Genomic DNA, 11216 nt, shown 5'->3' with positions numbered 1-11216 from the left:
GAGGAGGGGGATGGGGGTGAGGAGGAGGGGGATGGGGTGAGGAGGAGGGGGATGGGGGTGAGGAGGATGGGGATGGGGGGTGAGGAGGATGGGGGATGGGGGTGAGGAGGAGGGGGATGGGGGTGAGGAGGAGGGGGATGGGGGTGAGGAGGAGGGGGATGGGGGTGAGGAGGAGGGGGATGAGGGTGAGGAGGAGGGGGAATGGGGGTGAGGAGGAGGGGGAATGGGGGTGAGGAGGAGGGGGATGGGGGTGAGGAGGAGGGGGATGGGGGTGAGGAGGAGGGGGATGGGGGTGAGGAGGAGGGGGATGGGAGGTGAGGAGGAGGGGGATGGGGGTGAGGAGGAGGGGGATGGGGGTGAGGAGGAGGGGGATGGGGGTGAGGAGGAGGGGGATGGGGGTGAGGAGGAGGGGGATGGGGGTGAGGAGGAGGGGGATGGGGGTGAGGAGGAGGGGGATGGGGGTGAGGAGGAGGGGGATGGGGTGAGGAGGAGGGGGATGGGGGTGAGGAGGAGGGGGATGGGGGTGAGGAGGGGGGGAGGAGGAGGGGGATGGGGGGTGAGGAGGGGGATGGGGGGAGGAGGAGGGGGATGGGGGTGAGGAGGAGGGGGATGGGGGGAGGAGGAGGGGGATGGGGGGAGGAGGAGGGGGATGGGGGAGGAGGAGGGGGATGGGGGGATGGGGAGGGAGGAGGAGGGGAGGGGGGGGATGGGGAGGGGAGGAGGAGGGGGATGGGGGAGGAGGAGGGGATGGGGAGGTGGGGAGGGTGGAGGAGGAGGGGAGGGAGGGTGGGGAGGAGGAGGAGGAGGGTGGGGAGGGGAGGGGAGGTGGGAGGAGGAGGGTGGGAGGAGGGAGGAGGGGAGGGGAGGGGAGGAGGAGGGAGGAGGGGGAGGAGGAGGAGGGTGGAGGTGGGGAGGAGGGGAGGGAGGGGAGGAGGAGGGAGGGGGAGGGGAGGAGGAGGGGAGGGGAGGAGAGGAGGTGGGGAGGAGGGAGGGGGGGAGGAGGGGGGAGGAGGAGGGGGGGAGGGAGGAGGGAGGGGGGGAGAGGGAGGGGAGGAGGGGGGGAGAGGGAGGGAGAGGGGAGAGAGGGAGAGGGAGGAGAGAGGGAGAGGAGAGGGAGAGGGGGGAGGGAGGAAGGGAGGGGGAGGGAGGGAGGGGGAGGAGGGGAGGAGGAAGCTGGGGAGGGAGGAGGAGGAGAGGAGGGAGGAGGAAGGGGGAGGAGGAAGGGGGAGGAGGAAGGGGGAGGAGGAAGGGGGAGGAGGAGGAAGGGGAGAGGAGGAGGAGGAGGGTCCAGGAAGATGTGGAGGAGGGGGAGGTGGAGGGGGAGGTGGAGGAGGAGGGGGGGGAGGTGGAGGAGGGGGAGGAGTTGGAGGAGGGGGAGGTGGAGGAGGTGGACGTGGAGGAGGGGTGGAGGTGGGGGAGGTGGAGGAGGGGAAGGTGGAGGAGGGGAAGGTGGAGGAGGGGAAGGTGGGAGGGGGAGGTGGAGGAGGAGGGGGGGGGAGGTGGAGGAGGGGGAGGTGTTGGGGAGGGGGAGGTGGGGAGGTGGACGTGGAGGAGGGTGGGGGTGGGGGAGGTGGAGGAGGGGAGGTGGAGGGGAGGTGGAGGAGGGGAAGGTGGAGGAGGGGGAGGTGGAGGACGGGGAGGTGGAGGACGGGGAGGAGGGGGAGGAGCGAGGGGGAGGGGAGGAGGGGGAGGGGAGGAGGAGGGGGGGAGGAGCGGAGGAGGAGGGTGGGGTGGGGAGGAGGAGGGTGGGGTGGGGAGGAGGAGGGTGGGGAGGAGGAGGGTGGAGAGGGGAGGAGGAGGGAGGGGGAGGAGGAGGGTGGGGAGGGGAGGAGGCGGGTGGGGAGGGGGCAGGTAAGGGGGAAATACCTCAGTGAGGGGGTTGCTGGTGAAATACAGTTAGAAAGACTTGCATTTATATAGCGCCTTTCACGACCTCAGCACGTCCCAAAGCGCTTTACAGCCAATGAAGCAGTCGCTGTTATATTGTAGGAAACGCAGCAGCCAATTTGCACACAGCAAGCTCCCACAAACAGCAATGTGATAATGACCAGATAATCTGTTTTTGTTATGTTGTTTGAGAGATAAGTATTGGTCAGGACACCGGGGATAACTCCCCTACTCTTCTTCGAAATAGTGCCCTGGGATCTTTCATGTCCACCTGAGGGAGCAGACGGGGCCTCGGTTTAACGTCTCATCCGAAAGACGCCACCTCCAACAGTGCAGCACTCCCTCAGTGCTGCACTGGAGTGTCAGCCTAGCTTCATGTGCTCAAGTCCCTGCAGTGGGACTTGAACCCACAACCTTCTGACTCAGAGGCGAGAGGGCTACCCACTGAGCCATGGCTCAGGGTTCCAGTCAAGATGAGTATTTGTTCAATTGGTATTTCTAAACGTGTATGGGCCCAGGGGTGGACAGGCCACATGAGAAATTTAGCGACTGTTCCCATGAATGATTCCATAGTGTTGTATTATCAGCGTGCTGCTTTTTCCATGAGAATAATGAAGAATGCTGCACCCTTTCGGGGATCAGTCCACCTCTGTATGGATACATTTCCCGTGCAGATTGTGTTGATGACAGCGGAGATGGCAAATTACGGGCAGTGAAGTTTCAGGAGGGACTTGCGACATGGCAGCTGCATGAACATAAGCCCCAGTCAGGTAAAGAGCTTTCCCAGACGGGGCGGAATGTAGTTACACGAGGAGGCCAGGGGACGTGGTCTGAATGCAACATTGGCACTTATTTGCCCTGGGGGATGAAGTTAGTCAGTAAACTGCCCAAGGAGACTGCATTTCTGTTCTGGTCTGTTCGGGGAACATTTCAAAAATATTTTAAAAGGCTAAAACATCACCTGACACTCACCTTCCCTAAGGTGTCTGACAGAGAGGACTTTGAGAACACAAATCAGTGCAGAACCATCTGGTAGCCAAAAGGTGGACTGCAGGCAGACTCAAACCAGGCTTTCTACTCGGGGAATTGCAGTCACAGGCATTTGTGACTTCAAACATAACATATGGCTGAGTGCTTTAAGGGGGAAAACCCTTACTGCGCCAACAGGCATCACAGGCAATTGCAAATATAATGGGCATGGACACAATTAGCATGGAAGTCGCCATTAGGAATGGGGACAGATGACAGGACACTGCAATTTAATATTGGTAGTTATTTTGTCCAAAATTGTTCATCTTATGTCTTCAAAATGAGCAAATCAATGGCCCCCTTCCAGCTGGTTGCAGCTGGTTCCATTCTCCCATACAAACTGTTCAGTTATCGCATTCACATTGAAAATGGTGGCCCTGGGCAGGGTGGCAAGAGTGAAAGCTGCTTGAAATGAATGTAAGATATTTAAATATTTGGCAGATGTGGCAGTTCCAATTAAGAGAGACAAGTCCTTCAAAGCAATAAAAAAAAAAATATTCTGCATTGTTATTGTTTTTTTACCTCAGCAAACTGTAGCCGGGCAAAGTCACCGGTGGGATTAGAAATTTTAAACATTTTTCTCGGCATCACCCAAGTCTCCAGTGTTTCCAGTTTGCTGGTAGCCAGATTTGTTGCGTGGTGTTTCAGCAGATAGCCTTGGAACCGGTCAGCGTAGAAGTAGAGATGTACCGAGACCGGGTGACCCATGGCGTAATATCTAGAACAAAGAATGGGAGCAGAGAAAAACGTTAGCTGTGAAATAATACATCCGGCCGGAGTTTTTATGACCTTAACCATAAAATAACAAAAAGCCCAGTCAACAAAGTGCTCAGGTAGAGCACTTGGCCTATAGCATAAAGTCTCCAACAGCACAGGAAAAGCCATTTGGAACAGAGCTCATTATAAACAGCCCCAGAGATGGGGGGGAAAAGCCTTTAATCCCTGTGGTTTTCTTTTAACTGGTTCCTACTAAATTAACGCACGCTGGCTTGATTTAGAAAGCTCTACAGAGGACAGCAAGGCCAAATAAAGGAAAAGGAGAATTTAATGTTATTGTTTTCATTATTCTATGTACATACACCAGCCTTTTTCCCTTGAACAGCGTAAAGTTTTTTTGGGGAAAAAAAAGGATAGGGGTATTTCCGTGATAGGGGTAATTTCCACATGAAGTGGAAAGTTTGGTTTGAAGCTAAAAACCACAGGTAATCAGAATTTGGATTAAGTCAATAAATTGAAGCCGTGTAGACTGTGCCAATGCTGGAGCTTTGGGGACACCTCTACAATGCCAATGCCCACTGGCTCCTCAGGTTTCTAACTGAAGTGCAGTAGAAGTGCAGCCTGCAAGAACGTGAAATCAGAGGCTGATAAGAATAGCCAGAACCCTAGTTTTTAAGTAACAAAACATTATTGTTAGTTGTGCATCCATCAATTTTACAATAAAGCAGCAGCTGGGCCTGACATTTCAGTGTTTGCTAATCTTAGCAAATAAGCGGACACAAGTAAAAATGTTGAAAGCACCAACTGCTGTGCTCATCCCGCCAAAAAAAGGAGTAAAACAAAAGCCCGCAAAAAGTGAACTGAAAGTCAGATTTTTACTTGTTAAGTCCTTGTTAAAAATCATTCTGATGAACTCTTGCAGCTACAGAGTCAAACTGAAAAGTGAGTACATGACTCCAGGTCAAACCCCCTGGTGCTAGTGAGCTTAAAGGGAGCATTTCGAAGTACAGCCCCTGCAGCAAAAACAAAAATGAATAGTGCCGAGGAGTTTTCTGGTCGTGAGCATGGGTGCGGTGGTCACTCACTGCCAGATATCTTCCGATGGGGGAGGAGGAGCGAATCGCTCGGGAGTGCAATGGTGGCCCACGCAGCTTGAGAAGTGTTGAAGGATCACTATTGTAAAGCGTTATAGGAACAGAAGTAGGCCGTTCAGCCCCTCGAGCCTGTTCTGCCATTCAATTAGATCATGGCCGACCTGTATCTCAACTTCATTCGCCCACCTTGGTTCCAGACCCCTTAATACCCTTGCCTAACAAAAATCACTCGAACTCAGTTTTGAAATTTTCAGTTGATTTAGCCTCAACAGCTTTCTGAGGGAGATGGTTCCAGACTCCCACTACCCTTCTGGCTGGTGCTACTTTTTTGTTCACATTCTTAGAAATCGCATGTTTGATAACTGTGCATTCCTGGAATATTGTGAACAGTGCATTAACATAGGGGAAAACACATTAGAAGCATTTAGAACAGGATACTTGAATGGGATCCATAAATAGCAGCAGGGTAATATGAAAATGCAGGGATTATAGAAACAAGACTCATTGCAGAAGACAGGAATGAATTCAATAATGAGGAGGAAAGAATGTTCAGGAAAGGAGAGGAGGAGGAGTAGCCTGATATGTTCAGGATAATTTTTAAATGAAGGATGCTGAACTGATAGCCCCAGGGAAAGAGACACTATTTGAACAGTTTAGGTTAAGTTAACAAGCAAATTGAAAGCAGGATTGAGAACAGAGGTCTGCTACAGACCCCCTGGGCAGGCTAAGTACTCTGAAACATGTTATGATGAGATATGAAGTGTATGTATGGACAATAATGCTCTATTAATGGCTGGCTTCAATTATTCCCATATAAACTGGGAAAACCATATGGAAGTGAGGCAAGAGAGTCCATTACATGATTGCCATTGTGTAATGGACCCCAGTAAAGGTAATTCACATCTAGATCAAATTCTTATGAGTGATCAGGGTAACTTCCACAATGTAATAGTTGGGAACTAGTGACCACAATACAATTATTATCTGGAAACAGCAGCAGTGAGGGCCAGGACAGAAAACAGACTTTAAAAAGGCAAACTTTAAAGGGGTGAGCTAAAGGAAATTCATTAATTTTAAATATACCCAATATAAGCAAATGTAAACTAAACAAGTTGTCTCTAAAATAGATGAACAGGACAATTAAAATGGGATTAATAAAAGATAGGGGTAATTCCGTGATATGGTGTATCCACTGGGGAGCAGTGCTTGCAGGGAAAGTATCCCGCTGTTTCCCAGGGATGTGCTCTGTGTGAGTGGCACTATTCTCTGGGAACACCGGGTCATAGAATCATCTTTAATAAATAGGGAGAAAGAAGAGGGAGGAAAAGCTACAGGGAGAAAGGAGGGAGAGGAAAAGCTACAGGGAGAAAGGAGGGAGAGGAAAAGCTACAGGGGGAAAGGAGGGAGAGGAAAAGCTACAGGGGGAAAGGAGGGAGAGGAAAAGCTACAGGGGGAAAGGAGGGAGAGGAAAAGCTACAGGGGGAAAGGAGGGAGAGGAAAAGCTACAGGGGGAAAGGAGGGAGAAAGGAGGGAGAGGAAAAGCTACAGGGAGAAAGGAGGGAGAGGAACTCTGGGAGGAATACAGGAATTTGTTAAAACAGATAGCACTATTAGTGGTACAGAAAGTCTCAAGAGATAACTATAGTACAATGTGTTCAGCACTGTACTGAAACATTTGTTTAGTCTCATAACAATAAAAGAGCAATTAGACAAAGTTAGAATCTAAAAGATAAACCTGCTGGTGAAACTGACGAAGCTAAAGTATTAAATAATTTTTTTCTAAAATTATTCACAAAGAGGATAACACTAACTTGTTACTATATCTCTGTCGTACACCCGGTATCCTAGAGGATTTTAAACCTAGTGTAACAGAGATAAAGGCATTAACAGATTGGATTTATTGTAGGGTTCTGAAGGAGACTATGGAGGAAATGCGTGGGGCGCTGGCTACCAACAGGGGGAAACAATTACTGGGCATGTCTGAAGTTCCCCGGAGCTGGAAGCAGGCAATCACAGGAACTATATTTAAAAACGGTGACCAATTAGCCTAACATCAACGACAGCGACAATAATTGATGCCATTCTAAGGACAGGCTGGAGGGGTACCTTGATAGCAATAACTTCAGAGATGGTGAAGGTAACAGACTGAAAGCAGGGTTAAGTAAAGAGGTCTGCTTAATTAGAAGGGGAAGGGTTGTGAAATTAGGCAGACAAGTGGTAAATGATAAATGCAAAATATTGTACATTGGTTGAAAAAATGTCATAAGTATGCAATGAATGGAATTGAATTAACACAAGGAGACAAAGAAAGGGCCTTTGGAGTAATAGTAAGCTCGCTCATCGCTTTTAATGTCTGGACAGATGGCAAAGCAATTTTAAAAACTCAGAATACTGGGATTTACAGTTTGAACAAGAGTATCCAGAACTTATGCTATGACTTTACATTGCTTTGTTCAACCCACAATTAAAACATACACATGTTTTAGTGAAGGCCGAGAGAGGAAAAATGAAGATCCCAAATATAATATGGGGTAAGATTAAAGAACACTGAGCTCTACAGTCTAGAAAAATGGTGCAGAGCTAGGGACCTCATTGAGGTATTATGAAATATTAAGTGACACAGATAAGGTAAAGCAGGAAATTTAATTCAAAGTAAGCTGGGAAATTAGGACCAGAGGACAGAAATTTAAATTATTGAAAAGTAAATTCTTTACTCAAGAGTGATAAATGTTTGAACAATCTGCCAGGCAGGGTATTAAGGAAAAAACATTGAGGATGTTCAAAATGCAGTTGAATACTATGCGAGGGGAGCTAGAGTACTAGAGGGAACCTTGGCTATTCGTGTGGTTTGGGAGAAAACATGCTTTTTTCATGAGAAGAGGAAGGTTGGAGCCCTGAAGTTTCAGGATGTAGTTTGAAAGACACAATCCTGCCATCTCTGCTCAAATAATACAGCATCAAATCTAATATTTGCATGATTGTGCACTTTTAGAATAAATATACATAGTTCTATTTATAGCTATATAATATATTGTATCTAGGGCGCCTCAGGTCCAGCATATATCATCTGCCTTACTATAACGATTGGTTTAGTTAACCAATGGCTATTCAGTTAACCACACTGATTTGCTCAAATACTTAATTGTCACTAGGCAGGTAGGAAAATCTATCACTAACAGCCTGGAACCAGCAACTAAAATAAAATGAGCCAACCAAATGGCCCAAAGAAATCTGCAAAACGTGACCAGCCATACGGTTTCATCCGCCAGCTCACTATGTACACTTAAACTCGTAATAGAACAAACACATTAAAACCTACACAACTCACAAAAAACCTGGAAACTTACTCAGATACTTGTCCATGTCCTGTTGGAAATCCATCCAATAATATTTATCCCAAGAGGCCTACCCTTTTTCAGGGACCTGGCACTTTGAGTTTTGCTCCTTTCCAGGAGCTTGCTTTGTTTTGCTGGGCATGCCTCCCGACATTTTAGGCTCCCCACCAATGTCGACCTTTTTAGGCCTGTGCATGTGAGGCCTCTCAATATGTAGAGTCCACGCACCTTCCTCGAGTCCCTGTGTGATCCTTCCCTACCCGCCTCACCCAAGTCCCTGTGTGATCCTTCCCTGCCCGCCTCACCCAAGTCCCTGTGTGATCCTTCCCTGCCCGCCTCACCCAAGTCCCTGTGTGATCCTTCCCTGTCCGCCTCACCCAAGTCCCTGTGTAATCCTTCCCTGCCCGTCTCACCCAAGTCCCTGTGTGATCCTTCCCTGCCCATCTCACCCAAGTCCCTGTGTGATCCTTCCCTGCCCGCCTCACCCAAGTCCCTGTGTAATCCTTCCCTGCCCGTCTCACCCAAGTCCCTGTGTGATCCTTCCCTGCCCATCTCACCCAAGTCCCTGTGATCCTTCCCTGCCCGTCTCACCCAAGTCCCTGTGTGATCCTTCCCTGCCCGCCTCACCCAAGTCCCTGTGTAATCCTTCCCTGCCCATCTCACCCAAGTCCCTGTGTGATCCTTCCCTGCCCGTCTCACCCAAGTCCCTGTGTGATCCTTCCCTACTGAGTTGGCCAGGCTGATCTTTCTACTGCCAGTGCAGCCTACTTGCCCTATTGTGGCGTGAGGCTCATTCTCAAGTCATTCTTACCATGCCATGGTAGACCTACTAACGCATCTTATTAGTTTTTGCAGAGTGTCATATATCACCTACAGAGGTGCCACGGAAAGGACAGGAAAATGATTTTAATGATTCCCACATGTCTATACAGGACTCTTCTTTAAGCTCACTTTAAAGAATGGACTAAAAGCACGATTGGGATTAGAACAGTCTTAATTGTTTAAAGGTTATGTTTCAATTGAAGAACACTTAGGTTGGAATTTCCCCCTTATTCAAAGTCAGCCAAGACAACATTCCAGCACTAGACTTCTTCTGTCACCTGATATCTATACTGTGGTATTCTAGTGATGGGCTTCAGTGGAGGAAGCAGAAACCACAATTCAGAGTACTCAGTGTTTAGAGAGGTCTGCACAAAGCAGCTGGATAACTAACTTCATGCTTGCAGCTTTGGGATCCAGTGTCGGGGTGAGATGAGATGAGGAAAAAAAGAAAGGTAGACTTGCATTTAAAATGCACCTTTCACGACCTCAGGATGTCCCAAAGCGCTGTACAGACAATTAGTAAATCTCCCATTCCCCATTGTTCAAATTTTCAAACAGATTCTCCCCCATTCAGTTACATAAGCTGAATATATCAATATCAAATACTCTGCTATTGGCTAAAGAAAAATCAACATCAAAACATTAATTGCATTGAATAACTTCATATAAACTCACAAGAACCTCTACGGAAGTATCTCGATAGTGTCGAGTGCACACACCTGAGTGGAAGTTCAACGCATGACACGTGTTCGACATAGCACCAATTCAGATTTACCTGGAACTGTCCAGTTCAGACGCCACTTACTGGCAAGTTCAGGTAGGTGCAGCTGCAGTCTCAAAAAACTTGGTGGTTGATTTTAACCATAGCTGTCTAGTAGAAACCAGGCGGGGACCTCGTGAATTTATGCAAATCGGGATCCTACGGCATCAATTTTCACGCTTTAATTGGGGCTTGAGGGGCAGAGCCACCAGGGACTCCCCCCAGGCTGAATCAGGTCTGTAGACAGAAGAGGTCCTCCAAGGCAAGTGTAAAACACTCCTTTGTGTGGGCAAGGAAGGGCAGAACTGCTCTTCCAGGCCCCACAAGGAAGGCTGCAACCTCCTCTGCCCTGGAACCTCCTCCATCTCTCCTGCGAGACTCTCGCAAGGGCTACCTGATCTTTCCTTGCCAGCAGCCACTCTGTACCCTCTTCCTGCCTGGAATAGGTGGGAAGTGGACCGGCGGCATTTAAATGAGGCCCAGGAGTTCAAATACCCAGGGCCTCAAACTTAGGCCAGCAAGTGTGTTTCGCATTCGCCCTGTCCGCCCCTCCCACCTGCCCAAAATGCCCTTGGGGTTAAAATCGACCCCTTGGACTTAGCACCGTAGAAAGATGGTGAAGGAATCCAATCTAAACCTTCAGGCTCAAAGCCTGGAGTCAGAATAAATGTCTGCTCTTGAATGAACTTCGTGTCAGGCCAGTGAAGAGTATACTTGGCACTGGGGGGGGGGGAGGGCGGGGGGGGCAGAGTCACATGGGTAGCATCGCAAGGGTATATCCTCCATTTTCTAATGTTAATGAAAAAGTCAGTGTAAGCATTAAGGGGTGAGACCTGCTTTATACATTAGCTGACTTTTTTTTGTAACATTAGTGAACAGGGGAAAATTTACTCACCTGCTGCTCTCAACTGAAGTATAAATGTAAATAAGCTTATTCCGTTTTTAATCCATCGACATACTAATACCCTCTGTAGGTCTCCAATCAAAACTGCTACAAAAATGATATTCTTTAAACTCTGAATTTTGACAGTGCTGTTGGAGCTCAGGCAGATTGGGATTTCCACCTGCTTTCAGACAGCCAATCTACATAGGCAGAGGCGTGCAAGCTGTGTAAATACAGCCTGCAGTACCTCAGCTATGCTGGGCGTGGGTGGGAGCAAGATAGAAGAATGGTGGTGGGGACACAGAAAAATACTGGGGTCCTGCTCCTCATATGGATTATAATCCACAGTAATCACATTGTGTGATTATATATAACCATAACAAAATAATAATCACTATGTCAATGCTCACTGTTACTGTTCTGGGACAGCTGATACTATCAACATTTGGGTGACACTGGCATCAAAGTTTTTCAAACTTATAAATGCATTGCAGGTAGGTTTGTAGAGCATGTTCATACTGGCTGCTTTATGAGGTGAGGATTGCTTTCATATCGGTACAAAAAGAGGTAAGTGTAAGGTGGTTAGAGAATTCCAGGCAATTGAATAACCCGATTTTCTTTAAAAATGGTAATTATGTTACATTGTACTACTGTGCTTTACGCGTGCTACTGCAGCCCTCCGATGGCTG

At 48.6% G+C, this 11216-nt stretch overlaps 1 protein-coding gene across 1 annotated transcript in view; it reads right to left on the bottom strand.

The window, feature by feature from the left end:
- Nucleotides 1-11216, bottom strand: part of xylt1 (xylosyltransferase I) — a 292461-nt gene that overhangs the window by 19269 nt on the left and 261976 nt on the right. Inside the window, exon 9 of the mRNA XM_086000811.1 lies at nt 3439-3634. Within this exon, the coding sequence (XP_085856937.1) occupies nt 3439-3634 (196 nt within the window). The remainder of the gene's footprint in view (nt 1-3438; nt 3635-11216) is intronic.

Source organism: Somniosus microcephalus, chromosome 11 (genome assembly GCF_052327205.1).
Source record: "Somniosus microcephalus isolate GS21.2 chromosome 11, FLI_Smic_1.0, whole genome shotgun sequence".
In the NCBI taxonomy this organism is placed as follows: domain Eukaryota; kingdom Metazoa; phylum Chordata; class Chondrichthyes; order Squaliformes; family Somniosidae; genus Somniosus; species Somniosus microcephalus.
Note: the sequence above shows the minus strand (reverse complement) of the source record. Positions and strands in the feature narration are given on the sequence as shown.